At 39.6% G+C, this 20408-nt stretch overlaps 1 protein-coding gene across 4 annotated transcripts in view; it reads left to right on the top strand.

Annotated features, from left to right (window-relative positions):
• The window catches only part of Mid2 (midline 2), a 107538-nt gene that overhangs the window by 12332 nt on the left and 74798 nt on the right, over positions 1-20408 (top strand). For all 4 annotated transcript variants that reach the window (XM_042690088.1, XM_042690087.1, XM_042690090.1 and 1 more), the window contains exons 2-3: positions 4049-4764; positions 19388-19483. In XM_042690088.1, coding sequence (XP_042546022.1) covers positions 4105-4764; positions 19388-19483 — 756 coding nt within the window. In that variant the 5' untranslated portion in view covers positions 4049-4104. The remainder of the gene's footprint in view (positions 1-4048; positions 4765-19387; positions 19484-20408) is intronic.

Below are 20408 nucleotides of genomic sequence, written 5' to 3'. Positions count from 1 at the left end.
TTCTAGTAGGTTCAGAAATCCCTGGTTAAAGACTTTATTTTGACCTTACCTAAGGCAATCCTGATCCATAGCGTGTTTTCTCATGCTTAATTTTATAGTGAAGTTCAAGGATCACACTGACTTGGGGAAAATTTTTTAGGCTTCAGGCAGAATTGTAGTTTTTTTCTGTATAAAAGAATGTATATAACACCCTCCTGGAGCAGTAGATCTGTGGTACTCTTCTTGATTTTGTATAGTTTTCAACACATAGACATGCCTTTCCCCAATGCTTCTGACAACTCAGGTAGCTTCTACCACAGACAGTGAAGAATACAGACATGCAGCTCTGGAACAGATAGTAATAAATAGATGTGCAATGTAAAGTGGAGATGGGCCTAGAGGGAACAGATATGATTCTGGAGAGGCTTAGAATTAGGTAGGCACATTCAGACAAAAATAGAAGCGGAAACATGCCACTTAGAAACCCTCTTGTAAATAGTCAAGATAAACTTCAGTGAAGTAGGTGATATGATTGAAATAAGGTGTAGAGGAAAGAGGACAGGCACTAGAATTAGACTGACCTGTTCTCTGGGTATGTATGTACCTCATTGATTTATTTATTGGCTATGAACTCCACTTTCCTAACTATACAATGAATACAGCAATGATACCTGTTTCACAGGCTTTCTGAAAGTATTTAATGAAATGTGTAAAGTTTTTTTAATCACAGTACTCAGAACCTAGGAAATGAGTGCTTCTTACTTGTGGTCTAAGTAATCAATAACTAATAATTATTGAAAACCTATTTAGGGGGAGGTGTCATACTGTGATTGAAAATTTTAAAAAAATTGTTAGCTGGGTGCCTATGCCTCACATCTGCTGTCCTAGCTACTCAGGAGGCTGAGATCTCAGGATCATGGTTCAAACTCAGCCTGAGCAAAAACATCTATCTGTGGGACTACAATCAACCACCAAAGAGCCAGAAATGGAGCTGTGGCACAAGTGGGAGAGTACTACTCTTGAGTGAACTGGCTCAGTAATATCACCTAGCCCCTGAGTTCAATCAGGATTGGCACCAGAAATATTGTTGATGCCCATGAAGAGCAGAATTAGCTACAGTTACAGTTATATATATATATATATATATATATGTATATATACGTATATATGTGTATATATACACATATATACGTATATATGTATATATGTGTGTATATATACATATATATGTATATACATATATGTGTGTATATATATACACATACATGCACACACACATATAAATTAAAGCATAATGTTTTATAAGTCATTGGTGGTTGAAATGATAAGTGAGAGAGCTCCTAAGTTTCTAAGCTTGGTTGGTAATATTCACCAAGAAGGGAAAGTTGAAAGTGTGATAGACTTATTTTTATGGCAGTAGTGGTGGTATATAAGTTCATTTATGAAGCTGGGCACCAATGGCTCACACCTGTAATCCTAACTACTCAAGAGACTAAGATCTGAGGATAGTGGTTCAAAGCCAGCCCGGACAGGAAACTCGATGACTTTTTTTTTTGGGGGGGGGGTCCAGTCATGGGGCCTGAACTCTGGGCCTGGGCACTGTCCCTCAGCTCTTCAGCTCAAGGCTAAAAATAAGTTCTAGAGCTTGAGCCACAGCGCCACTTCTGGCTTTTTTGTTTTTGCTTATGTGGTGCTGAGGAATTGAACCCAGAGCCTCATGCGTGCAAGGCAAGCACTCTACCACTGAGCCACCTTCCGAGCCCTCAATGACTTTCTTATCTCCAATAAATCACTCAGAAAACTGGAAGTGGTTCAGTGGCTCAAGTGGTAGAGTGCTAGCCTTGAGCTGAAGAGCTGAGGGACAGCACCCAGGCCCAGAGTTCAAGACCCACCACAGACAAAAAAAAAGTTCACTTATGGACATGTTGAATTTGAACACAGAGAGAAATAACTTGAAGGCAAAATTCCTGCCTTCAATGAAAGCTGTAATTTTTCCTCTTTAAAAACTCTTCCCAGGGCTGAGAAGGTGGCTCAGTGGTAGAGTGCTTGCCTTGCATGCATGAGACCCTGGGTTTGATTCCTCAATTCCTCAGCACCACATAAACAGAAAAAGCCAAAAAAAACCCCAAAAACAAACAAACAGAAAAAGCCAGAAGTGGCTCTGTGGCTCAAACCGCCCCCCCCCCCCCCAATCTTCCCTTCCAATTCTAAGATTCCATAAGATACACTTTATATAAAGCTTTCACCTATGCAGGTGAATGCTGATAGGTGTTACATTAGGCTATACATTAACCCTTGAAAATACTAAACTGAGAGTTGTGGTTTTACAGTAAGATCCTTCTCTATTACAGACAAATTTTCTGTAGATTTCATCAAATAGTTCAGTGCATGTAAAGTATTTGATTTAGAAGCAGCTTTTAGATTGTGCATCCATTGTACTTTGCATTGAGTATAATTGTACTCCATCTTTATGCATCCCATAAAAAGGCTATGCAGCTCTCACTGATAAACATTAATATCTGAACAAATATCAACACTATAGTCCAGATTTCAAGCCCTGATGAGGATTACTAATGCCAATGAGATGATGAATAAAAACTAGTCAGACTCAAAAGATTCCTTTCCCATTTCTATAAATAGTATGAACATTCTCCAACAATATGTTTTATATTTTTCTTAGTTAAGTCTAACTTACAATATTTATGTGATAGATTTTAATGAATGGACAGCTCATGGTAATAAGTATCTGTATGTTCAGCTCAATCTTGTTTCTAAGTTTGTCTGTTTTGGGAGGGTAAATAGGGGCACAGAAAGTGTGGGATAAAGGGTGAACAAATAAAGCAGTAGTACTCACAAAAAACTACGTTGTGATTGGGTACAGGAAGGAAAAACTGGGAGAGAATTAGGGAAGGAGTGATGCTGTTTAAAAAGAAGTGTTCTCATTACCTGATTTATGTAACTGTAACCCCTCTGTATATCATCATTATGAAAACAATAAAATATATAATACATGCATTATAGGAAATTCTCATGGGTGAACAGATTGGTTGACTGAGTGGTTAATTTCTTATCACTTAGTGACTTCTTTTACTTTCTGATGCACACTAAAATTTATGTTACCAGATCAGTAAAGTTCTAGCCTCTTGCCTGCTAAACTCTATGTAGAACTTGACTTGTGTTATGTTGTACCTTAGAAAGTATGAAAAGAAACATAACTTATTCAGGCTTGTGGGAGTTCAGCAGGCATTTAATAATGACACCAAACTGAAGCCACAAGGTAATATGACTTCATCATTGATCAGCAAGTATTGCTGAATAAGTAAAAAAGTTGAAAGTATTCCCCATTTAGCTCATTGAAATGAGAAGTTTTCTGAAGGTGAGGAAAGAAAGTGAAGGTGAAAACTATCATCTTTTGTCTCTAGTAACTCAGTTTACTAGAAATGAGATAGAACAGAAATTTCCACGTGGTAATAGGAAGTAATTTAAGTTCACACTCTGAAGAAGAACTTATTATCTTGCACAGAGAACTGCATTTTTCTAAGCTCTCTCTCTCTTTTATGCAGACTCAGAATGGAATCATTCCAGGAAGTAGTGAGTTAGTTTGAAATATAGCCTTGTTTTCCTTCTACTGTATGTGAAACAGGAGCAGCCCTTATATCTTGTCTTGACGTGAAATAGAGAACGGTGTTGGACAATGGAAATTGAGATTTTTGCAGGGCCTCCATCTCATCACAATCCAGGAGAAAGGATGTCAGTGGAGAATATGTGAAAGAATGATCCATACCAATGCCATGAGCTGCAATGGTAGTGTTTTAATCAGGAAACTAGGATTCAGAGATGGCCACTCAGTTCTATTTATTAGTGCAGGAAAATAAACTCAAGCATTTGTCAAAAACAATGCTTGAAAGGGGAAGAAAGGCTTCCTGATTAATACCCAAATCTCTTTTGTATTGCTCAAGCATCCCTAGGGAGTCCAGCATATATGGCTTCCATTGGTTAGAGTACAATTGATGCTATATCCACTTTCCCTTGAAAATGCTTAATGATGCTTGTTTTGTATTCCTTGCAGGTGAAAGCCCAGCCTCTGTGGTTCTTAATGCCTCAGCAGGATTATTTTCACTAAAGATGGAAACACTGGAGTCTGAATTGACCTGTCCAATCTGCCTCGAGTTGTTTGAAGACCCCCTTCTGCTCCCTTGTGCTCATAGCCTGTGCTTCAGCTGTGCCCATCGCATCTTGGTCTCAAGCTGTAGCTCTGGTGAATCCATTGAACCTATTACTGCTTTCCAGTGTCCTACGTGCCGGTATGTTATCTCGTTGAACCACCGGGGCCTGGATGGCCTCAAGAGGAATGTGACCCTGCAGAACATTATTGATCGCTTCCAGAAGGCTTCAGTTAGTGGGCCTAATTCCCCAAGTGAGAGCCGCCGGGAGAGGACTTACAGGCCCAGCTCCGCCATGTCTAGTGAGCGAATTGCTTGCCAGTTCTGTGAGCAGGACCCACCAAGGGATGCTGTGAAAACATGCATCACCTGTGAGGTCTCCTATTGTGACCGTTGCCTTCGGGCCACTCACCCCAACAAGAAACCTTTCACCAGCCATCGCCTGGTGGAACCAGTGCCAGACACACATCTCCGAGGAATCACCTGTCTGGACCATGAGAATGAGAAAGTGAACATGTACTGTGTATCTGATGACCAATTGATCTGTGCCTTATGCAAACTGGTGGGTCGTCACCGAGACCATCAGGTCGCCTCCCTGAATGATCGATTTGAGAAACTCAAGGTAAGAATTCTGGGGAATATCCCTCACATAACTGACTCAATGTAGTATGTAGTTACGTAGTTAGCAAGTTCCCTAATAAAATGAGTCATGAGTGAGTTAACTTCAAGTTGAGGCATAATCTACTCACCAGAAGCTCTTGCTAGGATTTGCTTTTATTTATACACTTCTGGAGAGTTGTGGAGGTGTTGGCAAATGACCAGATCCACTAGAAGTCCATTCAGGGAAGCAACAGCCTTTCTCCTGTCAGTGACATATTACACATTATCTTTTCTATTATCATTTTACCTCTTCTTTTAAGTATGTGAATACTTGTGTAGGTGTACTGCAATTAGCATAGGTGATCATTTGCATATGCTTGGGTGTGTCACTGTGTAGGTGTGGGTGGACATGTCTGAGTGTATTTTTGCAGATGACAGATTTTAGTGGAAGACATTAGTGTATGTTTATATTTGCATACTCAGTACAGTAAAGAAACAAAAGTTTGTCATTGGTCATTACAGTTTGTTATTAAGCACTGAACCCAGGGCTAATCCAAGCCTGGCTTAAAAAAGAAACTTCAGTGTATTGCAATATTAGGAGTTATGGTTAAATACCCAGCTAACAATGCCCAACAAGAAATGTACTCATCACCTTACTGATATAACTGTAACCTCTCTGTACAGCATCTTTACAAGAAAATAAAATTTAAAAAAATTTACCTGAAGATAATAAATTCATCCAGTATCAAATTTTGTGCTCAAGTTGACTATTGTTGGATTACAGGCTGAAGAACTTGTCTACAATCCTCACCTAAGGTCCAAATCTTTCATTTATTTTCATTGGGCAGCTTTCTAAAGTTGTTACGGCATATATTATTCCTTCTATTCTTTTTTGACATGTTAATTGTACAAAGGGGCTTTGTTGTGATATTTCTATATGTTGTACCATATAATGCTTATGTTCAAGTCAAAATGACTAGTTTTAAAGTCTCCCTACCTCATATGGATGTTAACAAATGTCAGATCTACCTAAATGTTTTATTCTCGTTACCTACCTGCTATGTGGCATAATTTCCCTTAAAATGGAAGCCATTTAACAAAGATTCTAGACAAAAAAAGAGTTGAAATTAATACTGAGATTAGTACTCCCAAATAGGATCTGTGGACCTAGGCCAAGTTAGAAGATACAGACAGTATGGAAAGAGAGGGGAAAAAATGGAGTGGAGATTTTCTTTTATTTATTGTTTTATGTGGTACCAAGGAGTTGAACTGAAGGCCTCATGCATGCGAGGCAGGCACTCTACCACTAAGCTACTTTCCCAGTCCCAGGAGTGGAGATTTTCTTTCTCCCAGATCTGAAAAATTTATTTGAATTTATGTAAAAATGTTGGTGGTGAGTACTCAGAATAGGATGAATTTTTCTTCTGTAATTTACTGTAGATATTATCGAGAATAGCCACACTAACAATGGTTTGTGCTTCTTTTGATAACTATTAATATGTAAAGTAGATAAAAGTCAGTGTTTATCTTTTGATTTCACTCAAGGTGACCTGCTCATTTTTATTAAGGCTGAAGAGGAGAATAATTTCATTGACCTCAATTCTTAGAATCAAATATGTTAGGCCTTGGATCTGGTCTAGTCAAATGGGCTTTGATAGGTTATTTCGTTAAAAGTCACAGAATTGCTTGGAGTGAACTGTAACTGAAATTCAGACTCTAGATGACTATCCTTTCTTTCTTTTTTTTTTTTTTTTTTGGTCGGTTGTGGGGCTTGAACTCTGGGCTTGGGCGCTGTACCTGTGCTCTTCCGCTCAAGGCCAGCGCTCTACCGCTTGAACCACAGCACCACTTCCAGTTTTCTAGTGGTTTATTGGAGATAAGAGTCTCACGGACTTTACTGCCTAGGCTGGCTTTGAACCGAGATCCTCAGATCTCAGCCTCCTGAGTAGCTAGGATTACAGGCGTGAGCCACTGGTGCCTGGCAATGTTGACTATCCTTTCTACTATAGCCTGCTATCACTTTGTTTTGGACCTAAGTTTTTCCCATGAAATGCAATTTAAAACTTTTCTTTCTGCTTCAGCAACTGCATATTTTATTGGTTGTAGTTAAATGACCAGCAACATCAAGAAAAGGAAATATTATATATATTTACAGCTACATGTTGGCAAAAGATGAGGGTGGAGTTGCAGGAAGAGTAAGGGATATGGACAGGATGGAACAATCTGCCAAATATTTGCAGGTGTTAGGACTATAATAAGGCACTGGCCTTGAGAAATATTCCAAACAGAAATCTCTACATCCATATGTACTGTAAAAACACTGGATAGAGTAAGCCTGTATCTACTGAATACCAGCTATTTGAAAACATGAAAACACTGGATGATTGAATAGACATTTGGCATCATGCAGTTATAGCCATCATCTCCAGAGATGGAAGAACAGAAAAGTATTTTATCAAAAGATACTTTAGTCTGCAGCTATGCAGTGATTTTTGGAGGAAAAAGGCCAGATTTTAAATACTTTCCCTTTAATTTTTAAGGAAATGTGCAGAAAATTCTGATTATAAATTAAATGGAAACTATTTTTCACTTATATTCAGATGGAGAGTGGAAACATATGAATCACTTCCAAATGTGTGATTTGTTATATAGTCTGGAATATCTTGGACATCAGAGAGGAGAAGGAGGTTCTGTGTGTATGTGTGCCTGTGCGTGTGCATGTATTCCCATGTGTGAAGGAGGGGTTACTTTGGTGTGCTGCCAAGTATGAAAGGATATAAAGGATATTAATTCTGCACATTAACCAGAAAGGAAGTCTGACTTTTAGTGTCACTTATACTTAGTTCTTTGCATTAATTTTAAATTAAAAAAGCCTTTAAGAGTCTCTTGATATGCTTGAGTCTTTTCTTTTCTCTTTTTTTTTTGGGGGGGGGGGGTCTGGTTGTGGGGCCTGAACTCTGGGCCTGGGCGCTGTCCCTCAGCTCTTCAGCTCAAGGCTAGTGCTGTACCACTTGAGCCACAGCACCACTTCTGGCTTTTTTCTTTTTGTTTATGTGGTGCTGAGGAATCCCCAGGGCCTCATGCATGCAAGACAAGCACTCTACCACTGAGCCACCTTCCCAGCCCATGCTTGAGTCTTTTCTAAGGAGAAAGGAGACTGCTGAGTTGCAGAAGCTGTTAGTGTGTTTGTATGGGGTGTGTGTGTGTGTGTGTGTGTGTGTGTGTGTGTGTGTGTGTGTGTGTATACACCTCTAAGCAATATATCTAAATATTTATATCAAGGGTGTTAACTCTTTGGTCTGTATGTGAGGTAGTGCTTCTTTTTATTTATATGTTTGTTTTTTGACTCTGGAATTTCACTTGTTAAAAAATTTTATAAAGGTAAAGTACAGAGGGGTTACAATTACATAAGTAAGGTAATGAATTTACTCTCTAATTTCCTCCCATTCTTCCCCTCCTCCTGCCCCAACTCCTCTCCTGCCCCCAGTTGTAAAGTTCATTTCCAATATAGTATCTAGTTAGAGTTGCCTTTTTGGTACTAACCTCTGTGATTAGGATTAGTAGTCTCTAGTATTTATATGTTCAACAAAGTAAGCAAATTATGTTATAGGGGGAATGTCAGAATAACTGGAAATTATCTTGTCTCCTTAATACATACTCAAAAGAGGTGAGAGTTTTTAGGGTATTTACTTCTTATTTGATTTTTTAAGCCTACCTATATAGAATTCAGCTATAAGAAACACATCCTTCAGAAGAGTACTACTGGTCAATTAATTATTTTATTTAAAAGAATACTGGTGGGGCTGGGAAAGTGGCTCAGTGGTAGAGTGCTTGCCTTGTATGCATGAGGCCCTGGGTTCAATTCCTCAGCCCCACATAAGCAGAAAAATCTGGAAGTGGCGCTGTGGCTCAAGTGGTAGAGTGTTGGCCTTGAGCTGAAGAGTTCAGGGACAGCACCCAGGCCAGAGTTCAAGGCCCCACAACCGATCAAAAAAAAAAAAAAACAATACTGGTGTTCCTGTACCATAAAGCATACCAGAGTAATTATTTGTTCTATTATTACTCTCTCAGTTTGTATGTATATATAGTCACAGTATATGCCACATTTCTATAACTGCTTCACATAAATTTTCAGCATCACATAAATTTTTCCTCTTCTAAAAGATTGATGTTATTGTATTAATAAATACTGGCTTCAGGGGCTGGGAAGGTGGCTCAGTGGTAGAGCGCTTGCCTTGCATGCCTAAGGCCCTGGGTTCGATTCCTCAGCACCACATAAGCAAAAAGAAAAAAGCCGGAAGTGGCGCTGTGGCTCAAGTGGTAGAGCGCTAGCCTTGAGCTGAAGAGCTGAGGGACAGCGCCCAGGCCCAGAGTTCAGGCCCCAGGACCGGATCAAAAATAAATAAATAAATAAATAAATAAATACTGGCTTCATAAGCAGATCAACTTTCTGAGGCTCTCCATTGATGACAGACTCAACTTAATATTCTAAATCTGTACAACTTAATTTCTGTGATGTTCATTTTTGTTTTCCCTTACTAATCTCGAATATGCTACCTTCATCTACCCCAATGAATCTCCTGTTCACTAAACATTCCGTTCACTTTTTGTTCTTATGATTTTGTTCTGGTCCTGGGGCTTGAACTCAGGGTCTGAGCACTGTCCCTGACCTTTTTTGTTCAATGCTAGTGCTCTACCACTTGAGCCACAGCTCCACTTCTGGTTTCTTGTTGTTAATAGGGGATAAAAATCTCACAGACTTTTCTTCCCAGGCCAGCTTTGAACCACAATGCTCAGATCTCAGCCTCCTTAGTAGACAAGAGTACAGTTGTGAGCCGTTGGTGCCCAGCTTTCATTTTTAACTTTCACTTTTGCTTTTCAATTTGGTCTACTTAGAAATTCTACCTATTCTTTAATGCTCAATTCAAATTCTACAAGTCCATTTCAACACACCATAAGTATAATGCATGTCCTAGAGATTAAACATTCCCTACCCCTTTCTTTCCCCTCCCCTCCCCGTTTTTCTTCTATGTGTGTATCTATCTATCTATCTATCTATCTATCTATCTATCTATCTATCTATCTATCTATCTATCTATCTATCTTCCTGAGCTCTAGCACACCTCGTGTATATTTAATAAAAATCTAAATAAATTAAGCTGTCATGGTTGTGGAAATTCTTTTTTCCCTGGTGCTACTGAGGTTTGAACTCACAGCCTTGTGGTTTAGAGGTAAGTACTCAACCATGCTCTTAGACCTTTTGCTTTTGCAGACAGGGTCTTGTGCATTTTGCTTGGGTGAGCTTCAGAACTTGATCCTCCTCTTTGTACCTCCCACATAGCTGAGATTATAAGTGTACACCACCATATAGGCTGTTGGTCGTGGGGCTTGAACTTTGGGCCTAGACGCTGTCTCTGAGCTCTTCAGCTCAAGGAGAGTGCTCTACCACTTGAGCTACAGTGCGACTTCCGGTTTTCTGGTGGTTAATTGGAGGTAAGAGTGTCACAGATGGGACTGGGAAGGTGGCTCAGTTGTAGAACGCTTGCCTTGCATGCCTGAGGCCCTGAGTTCGATTCTTCAGCACCACATAAGCAAAAAGAAAAAAGCCGGAAGTGGCGCGGTGGCTCAAGTGGTAGAGCGCTAGCCTTGAGCTGAAGAGCTGAGGGACAGTGCCCAGGCCCAGAGTTCAGGCCCCACGACTGGACCCAAAAAAAAAAAAAAGTGTCACAGACTTTCCTGCCTGGGCTGGCTATGAACTGTGATCCTAAGGTCTCAGTCTCCTGAGTAGCTAGGATTACAGGTGTGAGCCCCTGGCGCTGGGCTCTAGGCTGGTTTTTTGAGGTAGAGTTTTACTCTTTAGTTCAGGCTTTCCTGGAACTCACTATGGAGCCCATGCTGCCCTCAAACTCAAGATCCTCCTGCCTTCATCTTCTGCTTGTTGGAGTTACAGGCCTAAACCACCACACCTAGCTTTGTTATATTTTTCTAGGAGGTACATTAGTGTCTGTAGCTTGCTTTGGTTCTCGTTTTAGCAAATATAAATCAGACTTGCCATTATGAATACTTTAGAAGTCTGAAAAATGCCTCCTGTGAACTACTGACAATTTTAAAAATCAGAATGTTAGAAAAAGTATGGCATGTCTTAAATTTTAAGTGCCTATTCATTCTGATTGCTGGATTTTCCAACTCTCTAACCCTTTGGTGACATCTGTATAAATCAGATGTGATTATTACAATTCTCTTTGAGAGTGATGTCCTCACATTTCCATGCCCATAGCCTGCCAAAAATATAGCTGATGAAAATCAGTGGGAATACAGGAATTTCCTGAAAGGAATAAACAAGTACATTTTCTTTTTCTCATTACATTTCCACAAATTCATTACTACAATAGTTGTTAAATGAAGTTACATTTACATACAAGGACTTTGTTGCTGTAAAATTACCTGGAATTAGAGTGCCTTTTGCCATGGGAAAGCAAAATATATGTGTGCATGCACATTCACAAGCATGGGGTGCATGTATGTGCACAAACACACACATATACACATGAAGAGAGACTGAGACACAGAGAGCTAAAGATTGACAGACAAGGAAACAAGAGATATGGGACTTGGAGAATGTTCAAAGGAAAGTTTTGATTAGAGTTAAAGGTTTGAAAATATGATATTCTAGAATCTTATCACAGTTGATTACTTGTCCTTCCTACTCAGTCATTCTGTCATCCATTCTTCCATTCTCACTCAGCTGCCACCTTCTCCTAGTCATTTGTCTATTCACCCACTTGACACCCACTTCTGTTGGCTAAGACAGGTACCCTCTTAATTATGTACCAGTGAGCATTTGACTATTTCTAAACCAATAGGAATATGAAAGAAGAAAGTCCTAGTTGCTTGGAAACAGAGATAAGAGTGTCGTGAATTTATACCACCTAGGAAAAGTCCACAGGACCCTATCTCAGAAGCAAAATATGAAAACAAATGGCTGGACGTGTGACTCCAGAGGTTGAGAGCTTATTGAGTACTTTGAGTTCAATCCTCAGCACTGGCCCCCCCCCCATTAAAAACAAAGAGTAAGAGAAACATCTTTAGGGTCAGGCTTGGTGGTTCACACTTGTAATTCCAGCACTAAGGAAACTGAGGCTGAGCCTAGCTAGCCTGAGCCGTTTAGTGACATCTTGACTGGTGTCTGAGAGAGAGGGAGGTAGAGGGAGGGAGAGGGAGGGAGAGAGAGAGTTAGTGATATCTTGACTGGTGTCCAAGAGGGGGGGAGGGAGGGAAAGAGAGTTTTTATGAGAGACAGGATTTCAAGAGGATATATTTGCATACATATGTATCATATACAAGCATGTATATTCTTGCATGAATCAGTGGCCAAGAAGGACTCTGTGGCTGTATATCAGTATGCCATTTTCCAGGATTTCTATTGATTTTTCTGGTTCTATACTTAGTAGTAATAGAACCCTGTGTTGAAAGATGTTTTCTGTCTTCTGTTGCTACTTTGGTTTGAGAGAAAGTTTAACAAGTAGATATTCTTTTTTTGGGGGGGGGGCGGTCGGTTCTGGGGCTTGAACTCTGGGCTTGGGCACTGTCCCTGTGCTCTTCAGCTTAAGGCGAGTGCTCTACCGCTTGAGCCACAGCACCACTTCCGGTTTTCTAGTGGTTTATTGGAGATTAGAGTCTCACGGACTTTCTTGCCCAGGCTAGCTTTGAACCGTGATCCTCAGATCTCAGCTAGGATTACAAGCCTGAGCCACCGGTGCCCAGCAGATATTCTTATTATATGTGCTCATATCTTTCTGGGTGTAGGTTGTTTTGCCCCAAGTCTTCTCATCAACATCTGAAAGCGGTAAAGATCATTTGAGAACAGTCTGCAAAATATTGACTCACGTTGTTGCTTGATTGATGAAAATCCTGTCTGTTATTGTTGGGCAAAGAAACATAATACAAAAATATAATATAGGTGAGGAAAGATTAAGGAAATGAGAATTATTGAACTCAAAACAGTGAAGTTTAAGGGGGAAATGTGATAATGGCTATCATGCGCATGGAAGGTTGATATAATTAAGCAATGCCATATTCCCTGTCTACCCTGAAGCTAGAACAGCCAATAAGTTTAGCTGTAACATCAGAAATTTAGTTGAAGGATTCATCCATTAATTTATTGAAGAAACAGTAAACACCTTGTTTACAGTTTACTTTGGACACTGTGGTAGGAGCAGGGGCCACAGGAAACCAGACATAGTCTTTGCCATGATGCATTTTGACTTAAAAGGCAATTACAGAATTAGTATGGTAAGCACTATGACAGAAATTTGCATAGAATGCTCTGAAGCACAGAGGCAAAGGGCATCATCAAGCTCAAAAACAAAACATCACAGATGAACTTGTTGGAGAAGTGTCAATTAGAGAGTCCATGAAGAAAGAATTGGCAGGACTTGAGAATGAGCAAGTGATTATAGATGATGCTTTGACTTTACATTTGAGATAATTGTGATTATGGGTCATTCATTCATTAATTCATCATTCATTGAATATCTATTACATGCCAGGAGAGGTGTTTGGGTTACTGTGATAAAGCACAGCATAGTCTCAGATCTGATAGAGTTTTCAGCTTGGTATCAAGGGAGAGAAAACTAAGGACAGAATAAGCACAGAGAATTATAAGAAAGCATAAGAGGGATGGTAGAAGAGACTTTTGGTGAGTTTGTGCAAACCCCAGCTAGGGGATGTCAGTGGGGTCATAGAGGGGGGAGGGTTCTAAACAGGAAAGAAATTGTGTTCAAACATGTAGAAGAGGGGAAGCACAGCACAGAGTACTCTAATACTGAAAGTATAAGTGCTCTAGGAGGAACTGAAATTCAGGCCTTTCCAGGGCGCCAAAATCAGGGCTATAGAAATGAATTTCAATGTCTACAGCGCTAAGACAAAGCTGTGCAGTAATGAGCTGAGGTGAGGTCAACTCAGTAGATCGAGCCTTGCAGAACACCATGTATTAGAAATTAGATGTGAAGGGAGAGCATATGAACAACAAAGAAGAGAATGTACATGAAAAGATGGCACTGAACAGTGCAAGTAGAATATAACCCAATGCCTCCAGGAAAATTGAGTTGACTTTGTCTCACTATTCTGAGTGGGTGTAATCAAAATAAACACTGGATTTAGATTTTCTTTCTTGCGGTCCAAATAATAACTTACCAAGTTAAGCTGGAGGTTTAATTGTGACATATGCATCTAAAGTGAAGGTGGAGGGGATGTGGGATGGTTTTGATACTACTCTGGAAATAGGAAGGTTGGATCTTTGCTCAAAGGTTGTAGAGTCTTCTGAAATGTAGGAGATAACAACTTGTTTTATTTTGCCTGAATAGCGATTCTCTTACAAGCCTCAAGTAGAGTAGACCTATGTGATATACATCCAGTGTATCACCCGCATCTCATTCTGGGATGTAGCCTGTGTCTATACAACAGCAAATAAATGTTTTGGGAATGAATAAACTCTGGCATAAGGGTGTGGGCTTCAGTTTGTTAACCAGATGGTGTGTTCTGTTGTTGAAAGGCCATATGTAATTGATACATAAAGTGACAGACTGAAGCAAAAGCAAAGTAAGTATTTTAAGACAAGCAGCTAAGAAAGAAGGTAGAATGTGACCACCCCCACCCCAAAATTCTGACTTGTAGTTTTTGGAAGATGGGAGGATGTCAGTGTATGCTCATAAAGAAGATACCAAAGAAGAGGAAATGGAGTCACTGGCTCAGATTGTTTTTAAAGACAAAGTTATCTTCTATCAATTGGGATGACTCATGAATGAGTTTTTCTTTCCTTCTTCATGTTTCTCTCCTACCCTCTCTACCCAAGGTTCAATTCCCACATTAAAACTCCAAGATTGAATCTTGCCCAGGTTTAGATAATGTTCCCCTTGTACTTTTTGGAAAGCAGGAGAGCTTACAGGCATTTCATAACAATACTAGATGTTTCAATAAAACAAACAGAAAGGCTACATCCCGTTTTCAGCTTTAAGACTTAGTGTCAGGTCAGTGTATGTGTAAGTGTGCAAACTTGTGTGGGAATGCATGTGCCTTCCCAGAACATGCAAAGTGGAGATTAGAGCCCAGCTTGTGCCATAAGAATAATGAAGAGCTGATGTTTTTACATACAGCTAGGTTTCTTAAGAGAGCCAGTGAGAAATGTTACCAGAAATAAACTGGATCTAGAGAAGGGGAAAAAAGCAGCAATTATTTGAGAGGGTTAGAGAGGCCATTTATTTTTTAAATAGGATGCTGTCTGGAAGAAGAATGGCCTGTTCCTGGCTTCTCAGATAGCAAAATATGTTCATCCCTTAGAAAGATAACTACAGAGCACAAAGGTCTGAATCTATATGACATAGATGAAATGGAACTTGGTGAAAATGGAATCAGTGTAGACTGCCAATTTAGTTAATGCAGCCCTTCTAATATCTCAAGTACGAAAAGATAGCCAAATCTTCCCCTCATTTTGTGCTGTTTAGACACATGCACATTTGGTGTGTTTGCTAGAATGGTACCATCTGAAAGTGAACAGGTTCTCACAGTGTCATAAGCTAAAATGGCTTCTCTAGCCCTCACAAAAGGGAAGCAGAGAAGGACCCAGAGATTACCTCCTGCAGCAGGAAATGGAGCTTCATCCTGCTTACCCTGCCAATCTCTTGTCCTCATTTCCTCCCAGCAGATATCTCCATTCCAATCTCTCTGCCACTTTGGCTAACTTGCTGTCACAGTTTAGCTGTTTTGATAAAAGTTGTACTCACCAGGTTTGGGCAGAGGGAACCTAGCCCAGTCATTAACTAGACTATACAAGAAGAGGGCGAAATAACAAATTCCTTAAAACTCAATAACATAAGATTTTACACACACACACACACACACAAATCCTCTATGTTTACTCAGCCACTGTATAGACCAGATAATTACTTGACCAAATCAATCAAGTCATTGAAACCTAGAGTGGCCCAGAAATTTTAGTTCCAAATGATTTGTCAGTGCTAGGCATGATAAGGAATGAGTGGGGAAATAGACTGCATAATCGCTTCAATTCTGCTTCCCTTTGCATATGTTCTCTATTGAGAATCAATTCCAGTTTGAGACAAGACTTTAATTCCTTGTAAATGAATAGGAAGTGAGTAAGTAAATGTTCAGTGTTTTCTTCAAATTATGTCTCATAATGTAAGAAAACAGTGGCAAAAAGCCATCAACAGATGGTGTTTTCATTAGCCAAAGATCTATTTTTCAAAGCATTTTCATATTAATGAAGCAAGGTTGAAATTAGAGTCATCTTGTCAGTTCTAGTTGTTAAAACGTGCTGGCAATCTGAAAATTGCTAGGAGGCCATAGCACACATTTGCCATAATTTTGTGATGGTAACCCAAGGCCCATAGTCTAACCAGACCCCAAATTATGTGTTCAGCTCTCATTTTTGTATTCAGTAGATTTATAAAAACCATGAACCTCAGATCAAAGCCATAAATGAGGATCACATAACAGGGATCTGAGTCCTGCTATGCACATGAATAATTCATGAAATATCAATTTCAGGACTAGTGTTGCAACAGGTCACATGTACTTGTTAAGAACATCCTCCCTGTGGACTCCCAATTTGAATGGAGACACATTACACTTGGAAACATGGATTTTCAATATTGTTTCAGCTCTGAGTTCATCAATCTACATTCTATTTACCTAATATGTCAATATAGTCATTTTGTGATACATAGAATTTAATTTACCTGGGAATTTGAATTACTCTGCTAGAGGAAATCATTGACCAATTGGGTCTATTCCTAAATCTCATTCTTATTCTCTAACGTAAACAAGATTATTTGATCAAATAATTCAGCTTGATCAAACTGAATTCTGTCATACTCACCTATGGAGAGGAGCCGCTTTTTCCACTCCTGACATCCTTTTAAACCCCATATGATTGGGTATCTGTTTCCAAAACCATCCTGAAATTCCTTTTTCAAAGATTATTTGTGCCCTCCAATTACCAAATGCAGATGCCTTTTATCTCCACTCACTATTCTTATCTTCTCTGCATATTTCACAGTGACAAATCCTTTCTTGAAATACGTTTCTCCATCATCCTCTTAGATTAGTTCAGACTATATTAGCAACTACGTTGAGTATAGCAGCCTCCATTTTTTTCAGAATCTCGGTCTTCAGGTTTTCCTGTTTCAGTTTGCCACACATGCTGCTGCTAGGGTATTGCCCTAAATGCATGTGTAATTATGTCATTGCCATGTTTAACAGCTTTTGATATGCCCCCCATTAAAAAAGGTGCATATCCACGGGCTGGGAAGGTGGCTCAGTGGTAGAGCACTTGCCTTGCATGCATGAGGCCCTGGGTTCGATTCCTCAGCACCACATAAGCAAAAAGAAAAAAGCCGGAAGTGGCGCTGTGGCTCAAGTGGTAGAGTGCTAGCCTTGAGCTGAGGGACAGCGCCCAAGCCCAGAGTTCAGGCCCCACAACTGGACCCCCCCCCAAAAAAAAGGTGCATATCCAAAGTCTTCATAACAGAGCTTTGATCCACATTTCCAGCCTGTCCCCACCAGTACTAGTACTCCCTTCAAGCTGAGCTAAACTATCATTCCTTGAACATGCTTGATATTTTATTAATATTTTTTGAGACAGAATCTTGCTGTATTACTAAGGCTGGCTTCAAATTTATGGGCATAAGCAATTCTCCTACATTTGTCTTCCAAGTAGCCAGGACTACAGGTGAGCTAGTCCTTGTGGTTGGAATACCTTGACATCCTCCATCATTGCCTATTAAAATTCCATCTCTTCTATGTGAAGTCACTACTGCACCCTGAACAAAGTAGATGCTCATTAAAAATTTTGTTGCATTAAATCTCTATGCTTCCAATTCCTTTCTTCTCTGACATCAGTTTATCTTAGAGATGAAGCTGAAATTATTACTGTCTTTCCTTTTTCCCTCTCTCCCATTTTACTTGTTAGGGAAACCCCAGATTGAAATGGAATAGGATTAAAGAAATCAGAGAGCTAGAAATCAGTGGCTCATGCCTGTAATTATTAGCTACCTAGCAGGCTGAGATCTGAGGCACACAGTTCAAAGCCAGCCTATGCAGGAGATTCTGTGATTCTCTTATCTCCAGTTAAACAGCAAAAAGCTGGAAGTGCAATTATGTCTCATGTGGTAGAAATGCCAGCCTTGATTGAAAAACCTAAGGGACAACTCCCAGGCCCTGAGTTCATGTCCTTGTACATCTGCACAAAAACAAATGCGTAAGATAAAGAAATCAGAGGAGATACCCTCAAGCTGAGAAAAAGGAAATAAATGGTGAAAAATTACTCCAGTGGGAATCAAGCCAAAGAAACGAAGAGAGGTCTGGCAAGAAATGAAGTAAGAGTAAAGCTGGTCCTCAGAATCCAGTTTAAGAACAAGTGAAATCAGATTAGTCCATCTAGAAATATATACGTCTATGTGAATGTGAATAGATACCCTGGGATATAATCATGGGAACAGTGCCAAAGTTATTAGGAAGCTACAGCTACTTAGAAGACAGAAAAGAGCAAAGAACATGAGTCTCCTTTCTTTTCTCATACCCCCTTACTCCCCACAAACTTTCCCATCCTCTCTTCCAAATGTATGTACTTTGAACAACAAATTAGAGGAACTATGGAGATAGTAATGAAGCAATGAAGGGAAGTAATGCTTGAAGGGCCAGGATGTTGGTATAATTCATTTGAAATAAACTTTGTAAGGTGTTGGGATGATGAGTGAGAAAAATTATTGAAGCAGCCTACTAATAAATATATCCACAAAAAAAAGGCAAAAAAAAAAAAACCTCACCAGAATAACTAAGTTAAAATAGGGGACTGGATACATGGACTCCAATCCTAGCTTTGCTGCAACTTAGTTATGTGACTATAAATCACTTAAACTTCACTCTGGGCCTGGGAGTGTGGCCTAGTGGTAGAGTGCTTGCCTAGCATGCATGAAGCCTGGGATTCGATTCCTCAGTACCATATACACTTCACTCTGAAGTTCAGTTCTCTCATCAGTAAAATGCTAATCTTTTTTTCATGAGATGATTAGAATTATTAAATAGTATGTATAGAACTACCATGGCAGAGTGTCTGGCAAACTAATCATCCAATAAATCATACTTTTCATAATCTACTCACCTGTAAAAGAGATGATGATGACTTTTTATATACTAAAGGATTGCATGAAGGAGAAAAAAGATATTGACAATGAAATAACTTTAGAAAGTCAAAATTAATAAAATATTCTGAAAACATTAGGTTGCTTTAATGTCAATAAATTCTTATATCCACCTACAACGTCATGAATGTCATCTTTCCCTCAGTAATGACAGTCTGGAACAGAGGTACATCTGATTAACTAGTACCTAGAATAGAGCTTGATGCATAATAGGTGTTTAGTGAGTATTTGTAATATTTGTCTAATGGATTGGGATGAGTTAGTGTTAGAGCACTCCCCTAACACATGTAATTCTCTAGGATCTATACCTATCACTGAAAAACAAATTATTTACTGACTGATCATCACATTGGCTCTCAAACTCATTATTTTTGTCCTTTTTTCCCTCTGTTTTTCCTGCTGGCTTCACACCTTCTATGATGACAGCAAACTCTGGAGATGAACCTCACCAACCTGGTTAAGCGCAACAGTGAACTAGAAAATCAAATGGCCAAACTAATACAGATCTGCCAGCAAGTTGAGGTATGTAACAGGAACCTTCCCAATTCTTTCAGAGGAGATGGATTGGATGATCTTTTGGGGGAGCTTGGGTTTAGTCAGAATGTAGTTCATAATCATTTGGAGTGATGAGTAGCTCTACAAAGTCTCATTTCTGTATGATGCTTGTTCTAAGAAAAGGAACGAATATTTATAATTTTTTAAAAACTACAGTTTTGCTGGGTATGGGTGGCTCACACCTGTAATCCTAGCTACTCAGGAGGCTAAGATCTGAGGATCACAGTTCAAAGCCAGCCCGGGCAGGAAAGTCCATGACACTTTCCCTCCAATTAACCACCAGAAAACTGGAAGTGGCACTGTGGCTTGAGTGGTAGAGCGCTTGCCTTGAGCTGAAGAGCTCAGGGACAGTGCCCAGGCTCAGAGTTCAAGCCCCACAACTGACAAAACAAACAAACAATGCAGTGTTGATGGATTTGAGAGACAACAGTCCTAAGGACACACCCTTCTTTCCAAATTACAGGCAGTAAGAGAATCAGAAAGGATGTGTGATTCTTCCTTCCTCAAACTAGAAATGATCTCTCCTTAAAGAGATTACTGGTGTGTCATAAGCAAGTTGTAAATCCTGTGTCCTTGGGATAGGTTAAGGTTCATTCAGTGTAATATTATTTCAGTAACAATATAATCAGGACTGCCTTTTCTCTTTCTAGCCTCCTCTTTCCTCCTCCTCCTCCTCTTCATCCTGGTCCTACCTAGATCATGCTCCTTACCTGATGCTTACCACCTTTCCACTTATTCTTGCCATCAACAAGTCATACCTGTTAAAGTTGGCTCTGAATTATAAACTGCTGTTCAAGTGAAAGGCTTTCAAGAAATTGTTACCAAGATTGAATTTAGAGTAGAGATTAGATGAGGAGTGAACTCTGTCTCTGGGCATAATAAAATAAAGATG

Source organism: Dipodomys spectabilis, unplaced genomic scaffold (genome assembly GCF_019054845.1).
Source record: "Dipodomys spectabilis isolate Male_0828 unplaced genomic scaffold, ASM1905484v1 ptg000132l, whole genome shotgun sequence".
NCBI lineage: Eukaryota > Metazoa > Chordata > Mammalia > Rodentia > Heteromyidae > Dipodomys > Dipodomys spectabilis.
This window is presented reverse-complemented; position numbering and strand designations above follow the sequence as displayed.